This window comes from Botryllus schlosseri, chromosome 1 (assembly GCF_051294905.1).
Source record: "Botryllus schlosseri isolate E-star chromosome 1, Bs_hap1, whole genome shotgun sequence".
Taxonomy (NCBI): domain Eukaryota; kingdom Metazoa; phylum Chordata; class Ascidiacea; order Stolidobranchia; family Styelidae; genus Botryllus; species Botryllus schlosseri.
The window spans coordinates 15816172-15835110 of record NC_137236.1 but is presented as its reverse complement, the minus strand read 5'-3'; the positions used below and the strand labels follow the sequence as shown (position 1 = coordinate 15835110).

Sequence of the window (18939 nt, the reverse complement as noted above, 5' to 3'; positions counted from 1 at the left end):
AATACAAATTAAAATCTCGTCAGGGCAATGTAACTGCTCCAAAATAGCCGTTTAAGGCAGACTGTTCTGAAAAGTGAGAGCGCCTCAGCAACATGACCACAACAATGACCAATTACTCCCATCGATTGTTCAGAACAATGCCGATTCCCAGACTTTCACGACTATTTTTGGATGGTACCATTGCCTGGAAATATACTTTTATTGCGGAATCAGTGCGACACTAGCTTTTGATTAGGACCACACATGTCAAATTTCGACGCTTGGATCGTTAGCTATGGGACTATCAATTCTGCTGCTTTTAGCCGGCTCAGCAGTTCGCTTCTCGGCGTATTCAATCGTGAGTCACGTGTTGCGAATCCATCCGTTGGTTAGTAATCTAATAATTGTATACAATGGCATCCGAGGCCAGCATAGCGGTAAAAATAATAAACTTCGCCCGCAAGGGCGCAGTCAAGGGCTTCCGCGAATGGATCCACCAAATTCCTTGTCGACATTTAAAGGGAATGCATTATAAGTCAATTATTTTATGTTGTGCTTGTCAGGTCTCAATAGCAATTTAATGTAATTGAAATTGTAATTGAGCAAAATTTTTGTCAAATTACAATTACAATTACACAAAATAAAAATGCTTCAATTACAATTACATTACAATTACATTGAAATATGTAATTAATTACATTCAATTAAATTACAAATTACAATTGATCCAACTCTGGTTGTATCGATTTTCTGTTTGTGAGTTGTAAGGATTTTTCACTGTTCCCCACAGTCTTGAGTTTATATGTAAAATCGACAACCTGACCTCTAAATGGAGGGCTTATATTTTGTTTGAAAAAGCAAGCAACGTTTTTGGAATAGTATGCCTACTGATTGTCATTGTAATATGTTTCGTTACAATTTTGCAGCCTGTAGCCTAACCTACTTAGTTTTTTATGCTGATAAGTCTATTCTTCGTTCCAGTTGTATTGCGATGAATCGTTCAATTTGATTGAATTGATAATGATATTGTCGTTTCCTTACAATTTTTCAGCATATGTAGCCTAATTAATTTTGTCAAACTAGTATTACATTGAGAATGACTCCTAAGGAATGTGCCTTGCATCCACGATCTATGCTCGATTCCATGAACGCATTGAAAAACCAAGAAGAGTTTTGTGACATAACCATAGTGACTGACCAAGATGAAATCAAGGTTCATAAATTTGTCTTGGTAGCCGCATCGGAATATTTCCGAACCATGTTTTCGAATGATACGGAAGAGTCGAAGACTGGGATTGTTTCATTGCCTGATACTTCTGGTGGGATTGTGAAACAATGCGTCAACTTCATTTATTCTGGGAAAGCTGATTTTTCTTTGGACTGCATCACTGATTTCATGGAAGCATCGAACATGTTTTGCCTTCATAATTTGACGGATCTCTACGTTGAATTTCTTTCCGAAAATGTAACCATGGACAACGTAGAAGAGATGCTATTGGTGGCTCGAGGTTATCACAAAGAACTTTTGAAAACCTCGATTCAAATCTTTTTCCGAGACAATCTCATGGCATATATCGAGTCACAGAAGCTGCAGGCCTTACCAAAAGATAATTTCTTGTACCTATTATCCCTTGTGCATAACTGGGGGAAGAAATATGAAATGATGAAATGGAATGCCATCGTTACCTAGGTTAAAGAGGAGATGGACAAAAGAAAAGATGCATTTGTTGATTTATTTGACACAATTGACGTATCATTTCTCCCTCGGCAATTTATCAAGGATCACGTTATTCGCGAACAGTTGGTGTCTGAATTAGCGGAGTTGGTGTTCAAAATATGTGACACAGTTTTAGATGAAAAACCTTCCGAATTGCTATCTGTTCCCATTGAAAAGTCAACAGGAATTATATCTTGTAATGGGGATACTGGATTAGTGTACAGGTACAGCCTGCCTGAAGAAGAATGGTCAGTGGTAACTCAACTTCCTCCATGTGTTGCAACGGCGCTCCTTGATATAGCTGAGCATAGAGGAATAATTTATGTCACAACTGGTTGCGCAATCTTTAGTTTCAATGGAACCGAATGGAAAAAGTTGTATGAGAGCTATTCCGGTGGAGGATATAACAGATGTATTGGATGTGGGAACTACATGTTGATGGTTACCGGAAACCGTGTAGTGGTGTATGAAATTGACACTGGAAAATCGTCATCAATTCATATCAAATTCGTAACTGACGGTAATTGGCGTAACTTTGCGGTCACGAGTACACAGGAGTTTATTTATGTCATTGGTGGTGAAGACTCATTTGACTTTCGAAAAGAAGCTTTCGAGATCAACTTGAGAACCATGCAGTGTAGCCAGATCTCAAACATACCAATAAATGTTGGTCAAGATCAAGGATGTGTATTTGGGTTCAATGGGACCTTGTATGCCTTCAATCATCAATCAGCTGTAGTATTTTACAATCATATAACAAAGACATGGCAATCTATTCGCAGTCTCGCCATCGAATACATTGACGGATGCAAAGTTCATATCGCAGACAAATTGTATTTATACGGAGGAGAATTGGGGACCGAGGTTAAAACTGTAGAATTGGAAAAGCTGACAGTATCCGAAAGAGATAGAAAACCTGCTCCGCAGGATGTGGATATGAGTTTATCAACCACAGGGGCGGTCAACCTGTGGCCAGCGGGCCACATGTGGCTCGTCAGATGGTTATGAGTGGCCTGCGAGGTAACTTACGAAATTAGTTACCGTATATAAAATTGAATTACCCACAGATTGTGACTTGCAAGGCCATCCAAAAGTTTGATTAGTCTCCCTGCAACTCTCGGGATGTTGATGACTAAAATATCAGTTCTGACGCATTGCCAGATCAATGGGCACTGGGCAGTCACATTTTGGTAGGTCTTCGTACATTTCAATAAAGTTGCGGTAAATTTATCCCAATAAAAAATTTTCTTCACGCCTCGTCAGTGTTGTGATGAGTCGAGTCCGACTCGAGTCACGATTTTCTGATGACTCGACTTGACTCGAGTCATTTTATCAAAATACGGAAATACCCCAACTCAACTCGAGTCAATTTGTGTAAGACCAACATTTCGTTGTAATTTCGAAAAATAGTTAAGTGACCACACTATTGTGATTTTGTCTATTGGTACTGGTACTTGAAAATGCGAGTAGAAACTGCTAAAAGTGAGGAAAATCATTATAATATAATTGCGAACCATTCAATATCACCAAGTAGAGTTATAAACATTGAGTTTCACAAGACTTTAACTGGAAACTGAGCAGTCAACACAATGACTTGGACTCGGACCCGAGTCATAATATCATGACTCGGACTCGACCCTCTGCTCGCTGACTTGGACTCGGTGGTGAATTGAAAATGACTCGACTTGACTCGAGTTAAAGCAATAAAAGTGAATTTGACTTGTGACTCGGAGCACTGTGACTTGGTTACAACCCGCAATATACTCAAGTAACAATATTATTGACCTATAAACTTTGAAAAATTCTCACGCTTGGAGCGGCTAGTGGCCTCCTCAATGTCTCGTCAATTGCTCATGGTCATTTCGCTGAAAAGGTTGGCCACCTCTGATCTAGCATGTCATTTTTGAAATGATAAGTATTATTCAACACAAGTTTTTTTCTGTATTTTATCTACTTGTGATGTGATTTCGAAATGGTTGCGTGTGTATGCCAGAGCGTAATCTTTCTCGATGTACCAGGCTTCTGGTACGGGAACTGCCTGGCTAGCTCAACATGCCGAAATGGCCTGCCTCGTATACGCTAACACTGCCATTAAGTCCACACCGATTTGTTCCCTGCCATCCTCACAACATATATATTTTGATTATTCAACCAATTACTAATCCTAATCGTTTATCATTTGACAATGACGCATAGGCTATATACACATTTCACACAAATATGAGGGTATCAACTATTTGAAAAGATCATTACTACGGCAAATTTTTGCAAAATTTTTTCACCGCTCCGGCAGTTTCCTAAATATACAGAAATTATGTAGTATGGTCTTTTGATCTGTTTTGGAGGAATCTTATATTGCAACTGTTGTCCATTTTTTTCATGCCATTTTTTGCAACTTTTCGTTTTTTCATGCAACTCTTTGCTACTTTTTTCGATTTTTCATGCAACTAACTTTTTACTGAAAATATTTGGCTAGACCGCCGAAAATTATATTTTCACTGGGTCAATTTTTTCAGTCTATTGATTTTGTTGAAGTGCCTTGGAAACGGATCGATTCGAGTATCTCGTACATTAATAATTTCGAGTAGCTTGTCCACAAATGCAACTTTTTACTGCAACTTATGTGAAAAATGAGTGCAACTTCCCATGGGTTTGACGGCAACAAAAACTTGCCCTAGTCATCACTTTGACTCAACTCCCGTTTTACCTGATTTTTTTACGAAACTCCGACGTTAATTACTTTTTCTTGAAAAAGAGGACAAATTCCCCAAAAAAGAGGACATTTTTAGGCGTCCTCCGAGGACACTTTCAATTCATTGAAAAAAATAGGACGTATGATGACCAGAGTTCTCAATTGTAATTGAGCTGAATGTAATAATTACATTTTTCATGTAATTGTTATTGAAGCATTTTTATTTTGTGTATTTGTAATTGAATAGTATTTTCATATTGAAATGAACCCGAATATTTTCGGCTGACACTCGTCAGGGGTAATCGTCAGCAACTAGAAGAGAATTCAAAAGAACATTGTATATCAACAATCGTATCACAAAGTATGACGTCACCAGCATGAAATTTTGAATGCGAGAGCGTTCAATGTACTCTACTAGTTGCTGACAATTGCCCCTGACGAGGGTCAGCCGAGAATATTCGACTCATTTAAATATGAATATACTACCGGTATTCAATTGTATATTGCAGTTCTGTACCTCCAAGAAGCTGTTCAAGTAATTGTAATTCGATAAAAAAATTTGCCTGTTACAATTTCAATTATAGTAGGCCTACATTGTTATTGAGACCTGACGAGCACAACATAAAATAATTGGCATTTCTTCGATTTACGTTCAACATCCAACCTGTGTTCACCATGACACTAATAACTGTTTCCCATGAACATGTCAAAATTTATGAACGTTAGAAATTTTTTTTCGCGTTATTTGTTTTGTGGGCGTGGGATTTTCGGGTTACGTGTGTGGAGATATTTGGGTTGCGGGTTAGGGTTGGGGTCAGGATATCCAAAGATGAGGGTTGTGGGTGTGGGATATCAGGGTAGTAGTGGAGTTAGGTATCCCTAGATTAGGGTTAGGGGTATCGTATCCCTCACACCTAATCCGTAACCCTAACCCACCTTCAACCCTAATACCCCTCACCCGCGACCCTGATCTTAGGATACCCTAACCCACCACCAGCCCTAGTATCCCCCACTCCTAATCCTATTACACCTCCAACCCTAATATACCTAACCCTAAACCCTATAATATCCACCACCCGTAATCCTTTGTGTATTCGTTTGATTGAATTTCATTGCCTGTCTTGTAGTCTATTCGTTTTTAGTCGTTGCCAGTCGCTTAAACTTTTGATTGTTACCAGTCGCTTTAGAAATTTTTCTGTGTTTCTGTTGTCAAAGAGAACCTCTCTACCGAAGTTGAATTTATGATTAATTAATTACATGTTTAACAGTAATTGTAATTTGATATTTTTGGCATTGGGTAATTGTAATGTAATTGAAACATATACGGCAGTAATTGTAATTGAACTGAATTGATGTAATCGATCCAACTCTGATGTTAACCATAACATAGATAGCATGGCATCCGTTTTATTACAGGTTATTGATTATTGACATGAAATCGTTTCACTACGGTAATTCATTATTTAAATCATTTTCGACTTTAGAATCATGTACTGCGTCCTGTCAATCGTTCCAATTACATTGCGATGAATCGTTCATTTTGATCGAATCGATAATGATTGTTGTTTCCTTCCAATTTTTCAGCATATGTAGCCGAATTAATTTTGTCAAACTAGTATTCCATTGAGAATGGCTCCTAAAGAATGTGCCTTGCATCCACGATCCATGCTCGATTCCATGAACGCATTGAAAGACCAAGAAGAGTTTTGTGACATCACGATAGTGGCTGACCAAGATGAATTCAAGGCTCATAAATTTGTATTGATTGCCGCATCGGAATATTTCCGAGCCATGTTTTCGAATGATACCAAAGAGTCAAAAACTGGGATCGTCTCATTCCCTGATACTCCTGGTGTGATTGTGAAACAATGCATCAACTTCATTTACTCCGGGAAAGCCGATTTTTCTTTGGACCTCATCACTGATTTCATAAAAGCATCGGATATGTTTTGCCTCCATAATTTGACGGATCTCTACGTTGAATTTCTTTCCGTGAATGTAACCATGGACAATGTAGAAGAGATGCTATCGGTGGCTCGAGTTTATCACAAGGAACTTTTGAATAATTCCCTTCAAATCTTTTTCCGAGACAATCTCAAGGAATTTATTGAGTTAGAGAAGCTATTATCATTACTAAAAGATAACTTTCTGTACTTGTTATCACTTGTGCATAACTGGGGGAAGGCATATGAAATGATGAAATGGAACGCCGTTGTTACCTGGGTCAAAGAGGATATGGGTGAAAGAAAAGATGCATTTGTTGATCTATTTGACACGATTGACTTCAATTTTCTCCCTCGACAATTTGTGAAGGATCACATTATTCACGAACAGTTGGTATCTGAATCGGTGGATATGATGGTTAAAATATGTGATACAATTTTGGATGAGAAATCTTCTAAATTGCCGATGGTTCCAATTGAAAGGGCAACAGGAATCATATCCTGCAAGAAAAGCACAGAATTAGTGTACAGGTACAGCCTGATCGAAGAAAAGTGGTCTGTGTTAACGCAACTTCCTACAGGTGTTGCAAAGACGCACCTTGACGTAACTGAGCACAGAGGAATAATTTATGTGACAACTGGTAATGCAATCTTCACTTTCAATGGAATCGAATGGAAAAAGTTATATGAGAGCGATTCCGGCGGAGGATATAACAAATGCATTGGATGTGGGAAATACGTGTTGATGGTTACTGGAAAATGTGTAGTCGTGTATGAAATCGGCACTGGAAAATCGGCATCAATTGATATCAAATTCGTTACGAACAGTCATTGGTATAACTTTGCCGTTACGAGTACACAGGAGTGTATTTATGTCATTGGTGGTGAAGACGTTAAGGCCATTCGCAGAGATGCTTTTGAGATCAACTTGAGAACCATGCAATGTAGCCAGATCTCAAACACATCAATAGATGTTGGTCCAACTCGGGGATGTGTATTTGGGTTCAATGGGACTGTGTATGCCTTCGATCGTCAATCAACTGTAATATTTTACAATGATATTACAAAGACATGGCAATCTATCCGCAGTCTCGCCATCAAATATATTATCGGATGCAAAGTTCATATCGCAGACAAATTATATTTATACGGAGGAGAGTTGAGGACCGAGGTTCAAGCTGTAGAATTGGAAAAACTGACAGTATCCGAAAGAGATAGGGAACCTACTCTGCAGGATGTGGATATGAGCTTATCTAGCATGTCATTTGTGAAATGATAAATATTATTTTTTGCAATGTTTTTTTCTGTATATGATCTACTGATGATGTAATTTCGAAATCGTTGCGTGTGTATGCCACAGCGTAATCTTTCCTGATGTACCAGACTTCTCATATGTCAACATGCTGAGATGGCCTGCCTCATATACGCTGACACCAATTCGAAACGATTTCTGGCCTAATATTCCCACAACATATTTTGATTATTCAACCAGTTACCAACCTGATTCGTTTATCATTTTAGAACGACGCATAGGCTATATATGTATATTTCACTCAAATACAAACGTGTTGACCACGTGAAAGGGTCATCATCATCACTTTGACTCGACTCCTATTTACCCGATTTTGTATGAAACTCGGACGCTGAGTCGGGGTCGAATTTTTGATTGCATCCGATACGTTTTCTATATTAAGAGGACAAATTCCACAAAAAGAAGACACAAAGGCGTCCTCAAATGACAATTTCAGTTCTTTTAAAAAAAAAAAAGAGGACGTATGGTAACCCTAACATTATGGCATGGCGTCCGTTTTCTTACACGTTATGAAATCGTGTCATAAATTATTGTTTTAATCATTTTAGAACTTAGAATCACATGCTCCACCGTGTCAATCGTTCCAATGATATTGCGATGAATCCTGCAATTTGATTGAATTGATAAGCATATTGTTGTTTCCTTTTCAGCATGTGCAGCCTAATTAATTTTGTCAGACTAGTATTCCATTGAGAATGGCTCCTAAGGAATGTACCTTGCATCCACGATCCATGCTCGATTCCATGAATGCATTGAAAAACCAAGAAGAGTTTTGTGACATCACCATAGTGGCTAGCCAGGATGAAGTCAAGGTTCATAAATTTGTATTGATTGCAGCATCGGAGTATTTCCGAGCCATGTTTTCGAGTGATACGAAAGAGGCAAAGAGTGGGATTGTATCATTTCCCGATACTCCTGGGGATATTGTGAAACAATGCATCAACTTCATTTATTCCGGGAAAGCTGATTTTTCTTTGGACTGCATCACCGATTTCATAAAAGCATCAGATATCTTTTGCCTCCATAATTTGACGGATCTCTACGTTGAATTTCTTTCGGAGAATGTAACCATGGACAACGTAGAAGAGATGCTATCGGTGGCTCGAGTTTATCACAAGGAAGTTTTGAAAACCTCGATTCAAATCTTCTTCCGAGACAATCTCAAGGCATTTATCGAGTCAGAGAACCTGCAGTCATTACCAAAAGATGACTTCCTGTACCTGTTATCACTTGTGCATAACTGGGGGAAGGAATATGAAATGTTGAAATGGAATGCCATCGTGTCCTGGGTTAAAGAGGAGTTTTGCGAAAGAAAATATGCATTTCTTGATTTATTTTACACAATTGACATCTCTTTTCTCCCTCGGCAATTTATCAAGGATCATGTTATTCAGGACCAGTTGGTATCTGAATCGGTGGAGGTGATGTTCAAAATATGTAATACAGTCTTAGATGAAAAGCCTTCCAAATTACCATTGGTTCCGACTGAAAAGTCAACTGGAATTATATCCTGCGATAAGGGTACTAAATTAGTGTACAGGTACAGCCTGATTGAAGAGGAATGGTCTGTGTTTACACGACTTCCTGAGGGTATTGCAACCAATGTCCTTGATATAGTTGAATATAAAGGAATCGTTTATGTCACAACGGGGAACGCAATCTTAAGTTTCAATGGCATGGGTTGAAAAAAGTTGTATGAGAATGATTCTACTGTGCAATATAATAGATGTATCGGATGTGGGAAATATGTGTTGATGGTTACAGGCAATTCTGCAGTCTTGTATGAAATTGACATTGGCAAATCGTCATCGATTGAAATTAAAAGAGATGAAAACCAGTCTTCGTATGGTTTTGCTATTGCGAGTACAAAGGATTGTATTTATGTCATTGGTGGCGAAACTAATTCTCGGTGGGCCACCCTACAAAATATCACTGTGATGCTTTTGAGATCAACTTGAGGACCATGCAGTGTATCCAGATCTCGAACATGCCGATAACTCTAAGTAATGAAAAAGGGTGTGTTTTTGAATTCAATGGGACCGTGTATGCCTTCAGTGGGCGTTCAGATAAGGTAGTATTTTACAATGGTATAAGAAATAAATGGCAATGCATTGAGGATTTCATCATCAAGCATACTGATGGGTGCAAAATTCATATCGCAGACAAATTATATCTGTACGGTGGATTGAGATTCAAACTGTGGAATTGGAAAAGCTGATGGTATCTGAGAAAGATAAGGAAGCTGCTCCAAAGAATATGAATATGAGTGTATTTTGCATGTCATTTTTGAAATAATAAGTATAACCATGTTGCGGCGAATCGAGTCACTTTTTCACATGACTTGACTTGACTGGAGTTGACACGATGTTTTTAATATCTGGAGTGACTTGTGACTCAAAGCCAATTATTTGAGTCAATTTCAAGTAATCGGTATCGATTGAGTCGCTATTCATGTTCATTTTTCATACATGTTCTCGACACCCTGATATGACCTGTGTAATTAACCAATCATTCAATGATTCTGCCGCCTGGTTTTGCAGTGGCGCCGTCAATATATCGCAAATAAATTGACCGAAACAAAGTGATTAGAGCTTATACATTGTCGTAAACTAGTAGTAATCTATCTATAGCAGTGTACTTCTATTCTATAAACTGCTCAGTGCTCACCTTGAAGAACCTCTTATATGATTTAAATCTGACTTATATAGTTGATACATTGATATTACTCGACAAGAATTGGACGTGTAGACTGTAGGTGGAATGTAGGGTTGTAACCAAGGTTCCAAGTCACAAGTCAATCTGACTTTTATAGTTTTGACTCGAGTCGAGTCACTTACAATTCGCCATCGAGTCAAGTCCGAGTCCAAGTCAGCGATCAAAGGGTTGAGTTCAGGTCATGGTATTATGACTCGAGTCAGTGTCCAAGTCATTGTGCTGACTGCTCAGTTTCCAGTCTTGTTGAACCCACTTTTTATAACTCTTTTGGGCGATATCGAATGGTTTGCATTTGTAATGTACTAATTTTCCTCACTTTTAGCAGTTTCTGGTCGTATTTTCACGTACCAGTACCAATAGATGGAATTCCCAATAGTATGGTTACTTTTCTATTCAAAATTACAATGAAATGTCAGTCTTGGCTGTCTGAGTCTCGAGTCATACGACTTGGTTCGAGGCATGCGCAATGACTGGAGTCCAAGTCGAGTCATAGATTGACTCAAGTCCAGTCATTTCCGTATTTTGAGATAATGACTCGGTTTAAGTTGGTTCATCAGAAAATCGTGACTCTAGTCATTACAACCCTGGTGGAAGGTGTATAGCATCATATAAATTTAGTTCGATTTTCTGAGTCTTTATATTCTAATCTATTCCATCTATTCTTCAAGAATTATTACTTCAATACAATTTCATAATCATATGCTTCTCTGTGTAATACTTTGTTATTATATTACGATGAAATGTTGATTTTTTTAGTGAATATCATTTCTTGATTCGGCATTTCCGATGGAAGCCTACCGTTGCAATTTAGAAATTGTATCATGATTGTGAAATGCCAGTATGAGAGTAATTTCGTCTGTCTAAACTAGTCTAATCAAATGGTGCTATTTTTCGGCTACTTAATTTCTGTTGGTTATTTTAGATCTGACTCTCAATTTTTACTTTCAATTACTACTGTCCAAAATTAATTTTTCATAATCCGAAGTGTATGTATATAGTGAGTGGTTTTTTTTATTAAGCTGTTAAGTAAGAGTCATCTAAAAGCAACCGTTATGAGTACATTGTGCAGGTGGACGAAACCTACCTGAGTAGTCTGAAAATGTAGAAGCTCTTTGTTACTGACCATATCTTGTAACGTCTAGGTGTTGTGGCCACTATATCATAGTATTTTAATTTAGTTCCATATTGCCGTAGTTACAGGAATAGTCATTGTGTATTTGTTGACAAATTAAAATATTTACTGACACATAAAAGACCATGACAACTCCTTCCAATCTGCTTCTCAAAATCCACCCATTCCTTCACTACTTGGTAGATTGCTTTGAAGTTATTTTGACACCTGTTTCATTTTTTACCAGTGACTGCATATGGTCTAAAGTTCTTTCTGTTTATTGCTTAAAATATTATTGATATATTCCATGTGTTGCTAGGTTATGTAAAATGATAATGGAATTTGTTTCATCACAATTTATCAGGGTATGCAGCATAACAAATTTTGTGAAACTGGTATTTCATCTGAAAGCGGCCCCGAAGGAATGTTCCTTGCGTGTACGATTCCATGAACGCATCCGAAGACGAAGAGCAGTTTTGTGATATCGCAATCATGGCGGACTAAGATGAAATCAAGTTGCGTAAGTTTGTACTGATAGCCGCATCTGACTACATCCGAGCTATGTTTTCGAGTGATACAAAGCAGCCAAAGACTTGGATTGTTTCAAGAGTAGTGGTAAGCATCGACGCTATCTACGCAAGCGGCCCGGGTTCAAGTTCCGCCGTAGGCAGCTATTCCGGGCTTCTTGTCCTCCGAGTTGCAGTTTTTAACAGCGACAAAAAAGCCCAGTGAAAAAGATGAAGAAAGATAAAAATAAGCAAGAAATAGCGACAAAGAAAGATTAATACCGAAGAATATTGTGACATTGGGCACTAGGCTGAGGTAGATAGGCCTACCAGATTAAGAGGCCGTAACTGGTCGTTTCGGTATCATTCTATCCAAGACCGAAACAGCACTTCGTCAGCCCCCAAATCGTTGATAAGGAGCTACCATAGGGTGATGAACCGAACCCCAGACCCCCTCAGGTTATACTCTTTCTGCCATATTCGTTGTACTGTTTAGTGGGTCAGCTTATTTGGCCTAAACACGAGAAGTGCAAAAAATTTCTATGATTCATGATTGAATCGGTCAAAATGATCTGGAGTTGGCCTATTACTTTATATGTCTTGGTTCATCCGTGGCGCGGTGACGGCCGATGCCGAAGTCCCCATTTCTATAAATCATGCGTATTTTTTCCTGGGGGAAGGGTACCCAATAATCAAGTTATTTGCAACACTTTATCAAATGTAATGTAATTGATTAGTATCATCATATTGGAATGATTTTCGGCAACACTCGTCAGGGGTAATCGTCAGCAACAATGGTAGATAATTCAAAAGAGCATCGTAAGTCAACCACCGTATCACAAAATATGACGTCACCAGCATGAAATTTTGAATGCGAGAGCGTTCAATGTACTCTACTAGTTGCTCACGATTACCCCTGACGAGTGTCAGCTGAAATATTCATGTTCGTTCATATGAATATACTATTCAATTGTATATTGAAGTTCTGTGCCTCCAAGAAGCTGTTCAAGTAATTGTATTGTCATTTAATTTTGTCATTACAATCTCAATTACAGTACTTTGTTATTGAGACCTGACAAGCACACCATAAAATAATTAATGCTTCTCCATGTTACGTTCAACCATAGTCTCCTATATGGTGTCGACACAAGCAAATCTCACGCCTCAGTGAAATTGTATCACGTCACAATTTCCATTTGGCTACAGGCAATTTGACGGTCATTTTTGACCGGCTTGCCGAGTATTAAATTTGGTAAAACTGGTATCAATCGAAAGTTGATATTTTTAGCACGGGGTAGCTGCAATGTAATTGAAACATTCAAGGGAGTAATTGTAATTGATCCAACTCTGGTGGTCTCTAACATATATTGCATGGCATCAGTTTTAATAAAGGTTATTGATTCTTACGAAATCGTTTTACGAAGTATTGTTTTAATGATTTTCGACTTCAGAATCACATACTTCACCGTGTCAATTGTTCCGATTATATTGCAATGAAACGTTCAATTCGATTGAATTGATAATGATATTGTTGTTTCCTTGCAATTTTCAGCATACTTAGCCTAATCAATTGTGGCAAACTAGTATTGCATCGAAAATGGCTCCTAAGGAATGTGCCTTGCATCCACGGTCCATGCTCGATTCTATGAACGCATTGAAAAACCATCAAGAGTTTTGTGACATCACCATAGTGGCCGGCCAAGATAAAATCAATGTTCATAAATTTGTCTTGATTGCTGCATCGGAATATTTCCGAGCCATGTTTTCGAATGATACAAAAGAGTCAAAGACTGGGATTGTTTCATTCCCTGATACTCCTGGTGTGATTGTGAAACAATGCGTTAACTTTATTTATTCCGGTAAATCTGATTTTTCTTTGGACTGCATCACTGATTTCATGAAAGCGTCAGATATCTTTTGCCTCCATAATTTGACGGATCTCTACGTTGAATTTCTTTCCGAGAATGTAACCATGGACAATGTAGAAGAGATGCTATCGGTGGCTCAAGTTTATCACAAGGAAGTTTTGAAAACCTCGATTCAAATATTTTTCCGGGACAATCTCAAGGCATTTATCGAGTCAGAGAACCTTCAGTCATTACCAAAAGATAACCTCCTTTACTTGTTATCCCTAGTGCGTAGCTGGGGAAAGGAATATGAAATGTTGAAATGGAATGCCATCGTTACCTGGGTTAAAGAAGAGTTGGACAAAAGAAAGGATGCATTTGTTGATTTATTTGACACAATTGACTTCAATTTTCTACCTCGACAATTTGTGAAGGATCACATTATTCACGAACAGTTGGTATCTGAATCGGCGCAGTTGATGGTTAGAATATGTGATACAGTTTTAGATGAGAAACCTTCCAAATTGCCAATGGTTCCCATTGAAAAGTTGACGGGAATGATATCCTGCAATGGTGATACTAGATTAATGTACAGGTACAGCCTGATAGAAGAGGAATGGTCTGTGTTTACGCAACTTCCTCAGGGTATCGCAACTAAGTGTCTTGATGTAGTTGAATATAAAGGAATAATTTATGTGACGGCGGGGAATGCAATCTATAGTTTCAATGGAATGAGATGGAAAATGCTGTATGAGAACGATTCTGCTGCACAATATAACAGATGTGTCGGCTGTGGGAAATATGTGTCGATGGTTACAGAAAAATGTGCAGTCTTTTATGAAATTGGCACTGGAAAAACGTCATCAGTTGAAATAAAAAGAGATGAAAAACAGCCTTGCTCTGATTTTGCGATTGCAAGTACGGAGGATTGTATTTATATCGTCGGTGGTGGTGGAACTGGTGGTTGGGTTACTCCGTATCAGTATACTGCTTTTATGATCAAGTTAAAGACCATGCAGTGTATCCGGATCTCAAACATACCGATAAATGTTAATAAAATCTATGGGTGTGTTTTTGAATGCAATGGGACTGTGTACGCCTTCAGCGGCGGTTCGGATGAGGTAGTATTTTACAATGGTGTTAAAAATAAATGGCAATGCGTTGAGGATTTCACCATCAAGCACACCGTCGGATGCAAAGTTCATTGCGCAGACAAATTATATTTGTACGGGGGAATGTTGGGGACTAAGATTCAAACTGTGGAATTGGAAAAGCTGATAGTACCTGAAAAAGATGAGCGAGCTTCTCTGAAGGATGTAGATATGAGTGTATTTTGCATGTCATTTTTGAAATAATAGGCATAACCATGTTGGGAAGAATCGAGTCACTTTTTAAGATGACTTGACTCGCATCACTTTGCAAAAATGACTTGACTGGAGTTGACTCGCCGTTTTAAATATCTGGATTGACTTGTGACTAAATGCAAATTTTTCAGTCAATTTCAAGTCAAGTAATCGGTGTCGATCGAGTCGCTCTACATGCAAGAGTGTTCTGTGCTTACCTCAAAGAACCTCTTGTATGATTTAAATCTGACTTGTATAGTTGATGCATTTATATTACTCGACGAGAATTGGACGTATGGGTGGAATGTGTATACCGTACTGTATAGCAGGGGTGTCAAACTCGAATTGCGTCGCAGGCCGGATCCACAATTGATTCCTAAAAGTGCTACCTTGAGGCTCTTGATTTTCACTAGAATGCTTTAGTATCAAGTATATATACATCAGGGTTGTAACCAAGTCACAAGGCTCCGAGTCACAAGTCAATGTCACTTTTATATTTTTGACTCGAGTCAAGTCGAGTCATTTTCAATTCCCACCGAGACAAGTCCGAGTCCAAGTCAGCGAACAGAGGATCGAGTCCGAGTCATAGTTTTTGACTCGAGTCCGAGTCCAAGTCATTGTGTTGACTGCTCAGTTTCCAGTTATAATCTTCCTAAACCCACTTTTTTAACTCTGTTTGGTGATATTGGATGGTTCGCATTTATGATATATCAATTTTCCTCACTTTTAGCAGTTTCTGCTCGCATTTTCAAGCACCACTACCAACAAACGAAATCCCAATAATGTGTTGGCTTCGAAATTACAATGAAATGTCGGTTTTCGCCGTCTGAATCTCGAGTCAATGACTTGCTTCGAGTCATGCGCAATGACTCGAGTCCAAGTCGAGTCAATACACAGATTGACTCGAGTCGAGTCATTTCCGTATTTTGAGAAAATGACTCGAGTCGAGTCGAGTAATCCGAAAATCGTGACTCGAGTCTGACTCTAGTCGAGTCATGACTCGAGTCATTACAACCCTGATATACATAATAGTATCTATAACATATCGTATTACGGATCAAAGTGGTTCTATTCTAGCAATACCTTTATTCGCGAACAAATGGAATTGACAAATGCGATGATTGTTCGGTCTAGTGCAGTTATGGACCGCTAAAACAGTGGCGCTAATGACGATATAAGTTGGCATATTCCCATGGTTCCTTTTTAGTCATAATTTTGTTGTTTATTATTATAAAATCACGATTCGGGTTTCTCTGGAGGCCGGGCACCTTTTGAGCCAGATGTTATACAGCAGTGCGATCACAGATATTTGAATTATATTCTTGAGTACTAAACTTTCCATGTAACCTGCATATAACGGTCCGCATTGGCGTCTTCGCTTCTGTGAAAAACTAATTTTTGGTACTTTTTTCCATAGAACTCTGAACGTAGTGTGCATTTTTTTCGCTTTCTCGAAATTGGGTGTCAATGTCATCGACTTGTTGCTAATGGTAACTAGAGTGAAACCGCAACAGCGCCGTCGGGTGGCTATAATGTGACCTATGAACATGAACATGCTCGACATTCGCAGTCTTGAGGGATCATTTAACGGAAGTTTTTACTACAACAAAATCACAACATTTGTCTCAAATGTGCCGGATAATACGGATAATAAGCATTTTTCAATCTACTAAGAATTACGGGCCGGATGTTTGACACCCCTGCAGTATAGCATCATATAAATTTGTGTCACTTTTTGTGAGGTTTCATATTCCATCTATGGTTACAGTTATCAACGTGATTTAGTAGTTTTACGTGCCTATATAAAAGCCATACAAGTCCCCGTTGAAGGTCTAATTAACTCCATATTCGTTTCTCTATTCGGAATTGATGGTGACTCATTCTATACTTGCAAAATGTAACTACATGAATAATGCCAAGTTCTCCGGAAATTAGTCAAGACTTATTGATTTGTATCGAATCACCTCCGAAAATCAAGTGATTGACTCGAGTCAAAATGTGCAATGACTCGATATGACTTGTGACTCAGATGTAGTGCCTTGATCCCAACACGCAGCGCAAAGGTTTATGTGTGTATTGCCTTCTTTTGATCTGACACCGGAAGTTTTTTTGTGTGTGTATGTGGCTGTGTATGCTTTCTCGATGCAACTGGCTTCAATTATGTGTACGACCTGATCAGCACGTTATACCACTGTGACCTATCTTTAGGCATAGGCACAATTGCACACTGATCGTTGTTGTTTACTTTCCACACAATGTATAGTATTCAGTGAACCAATTGCAAATTCAAATGTCTTTTAACAGGGCATTCTTATTTTAATCGACTCAAAAAACTTTTCATGTGCTTCTTATCATTCTCATTATTACGTCACAATACGCCATTTGGTTTTGAATCCAACTCTGTTCGATATCCTTTTTGTGCCGGTTGTTATTGATAAGAGGCATGCAAAAAGTTCTTTGATTCAATAAAATATGAATGTAGCCTAGGCCTGCTATTAAATGCCGTGTCCAAGTTCTGTGTCATTAATCAGTTACTGATATTCAAATTAAAAAGTGTTCATGTTCACCACTTAGAGAACGCATATATATTCCACTCAAATTGAGTACATTGCACATGCACATATTTATCAGAGCGTACGTTTTGTGAAGGTTATTCATCATATATTGCTATTTCTATTAAGTTGACAATCGTATGCTTCACTGTGTAAAACGTTCCGATTATATTGCGATGAATAGTAGGATTTATTAGTGAATTTCGTTGATTGATTCGGTATTTCCAATGGAAGCCTGCCGTTCCGATTCAGAATTGTCTCATAATTGTCAAATGCCAGTATATGAGTAGCTGTAATTTTTTCTGTCTGAACTAGTAGACTCAAAGTATGCTATTTTTGCCGTTTTTATTTTCAATTTCTTTTGGTTATTTTGGATCAGACTCTCAATTTTGATTCCGAATTACTAACGCTCATTCATGAATTCCTCATAACAACCAGAGTTGGTCAAAGTACGTGCTGTAGGCCAAGGTGAGTGTCTGATTAAAAGACTGCTCCAAGTCGTTTCGGCACCATCCTATCTTTTCATTATATCGCAATCTCGTGGTGTATTGTTTCGGATAAAAAATTTAATAAAATGATTAGTCAAGGATGGTAGTAACTACGGTAGTAGAAGTAACTATGTAAATATATATCAATTCAAAGTAGAAAATAAAGATCTGTACCACAGCGAGCAGTTCAAAAATTAGAATTGGTTGAGGGTTTGCATACTTTTAGCAGCTTACACCAGGGGTGACTAGGCTACTTTCAAAATTGCAAGATCCATCTAGCGACTAACGCAACATGACTAATGACAATACAAATAAGAAATATGTTCAATTTTGGTATATATATGCAGCTACCGTGTTACAGTGGCTATTTCTTCCAGGTGTTATGACAATATCACATTTAAATTTGTTGCCAACGTTTCCCCAAATTACTTTTTGCAAAATCCAAACTGTATGTATGCCTATATAGTAAGTTTGTTTGCTTGTTGCATTCATGGTGTTTGTCGACTACTATGGTCTTTTAATCTAGACCAATTTTCATTTAATTCCGGAGCTGCCTACTTGTAGCACGGCCCACTTCTAGGATTCTTTATAGGACACCGCTTGCACGGATGACGTGTCGAGGAGCCTATATAGACCTCCAACACTTAGGTAGGAATTCTTGTTTATAATTCAATTCAATTTATTGCTAAAAATTTCATCATTTCAATACACCACAAGACTGCGATGCTATGAAA

General features: G+C 38.2%; 3 protein-coding genes across 3 annotated transcripts; all 3 read left to right on the top strand.

The window, feature by feature from the left end:
* The first annotated feature begins 1670 nt into the window (after positions 1–1670).
* Positions 1671–18474, top strand: LOC145433734 (kelch-like protein 20). Its single transcript, XM_080310935.1, has 2 exons — positions 1671–5804; positions 13368–18474. Exon 2 carries the CDS (start codon positions 13573–13575, stop codon positions 15175–15177), a length of 1605 nt encoding a protein of 534 aa, XP_080167061.1. The 5' UTR covers positions 1671–5804; positions 13368–13572; the 3' UTR covers positions 15178–18474.
* Positions 5953–8293, top strand: LOC145433742 (actin-binding protein IPP-like). The gene has a single exon (XM_080310945.1). The coding sequence runs from the start codon at positions 6018–6020 to the stop codon at positions 7605–7607; it is 1590 nt and encodes a 529-aa protein (XP_080167071.1). The 5' UTR covers positions 5953–6017; the 3' UTR covers positions 7608–8293.
* LOC145433779 (kelch-like protein 25) lies at positions 8339–11832 on the top strand. The gene has a single exon (XM_080310998.1). It carries the CDS (start codon positions 8339–8341, stop codon positions 9326–9328), a length of 990 nt encoding a protein of 329 aa, XP_080167124.1. The 3' UTR covers positions 9329–11832.
* Positions 18475–18939: the final 465 nt, after the last annotated feature.

What these genes read in the sequence shown, in the direction of transcription:
- LOC145433742 (XM_080310945.1), top strand. Translation starts at nt 6,018, where the DNA reads ATGGCTCCTAAAGAATGTGCCTTGCATCCACGATCCATGCTCGATTCC.
- LOC145433734 (XM_080310935.1), top strand. Translation starts at nt 13,573, where the DNA reads ATGGCTCCTAAGGAATGTGCCTTGCATCCACGGTCCATGCTCGATTCT.
- LOC145433779 (XM_080310998.1), top strand. Translation starts at nt 8,339, where the DNA reads ATGGCTCCTAAGGAATGTACCTTGCATCCACGATCCATGCTCGATTCC.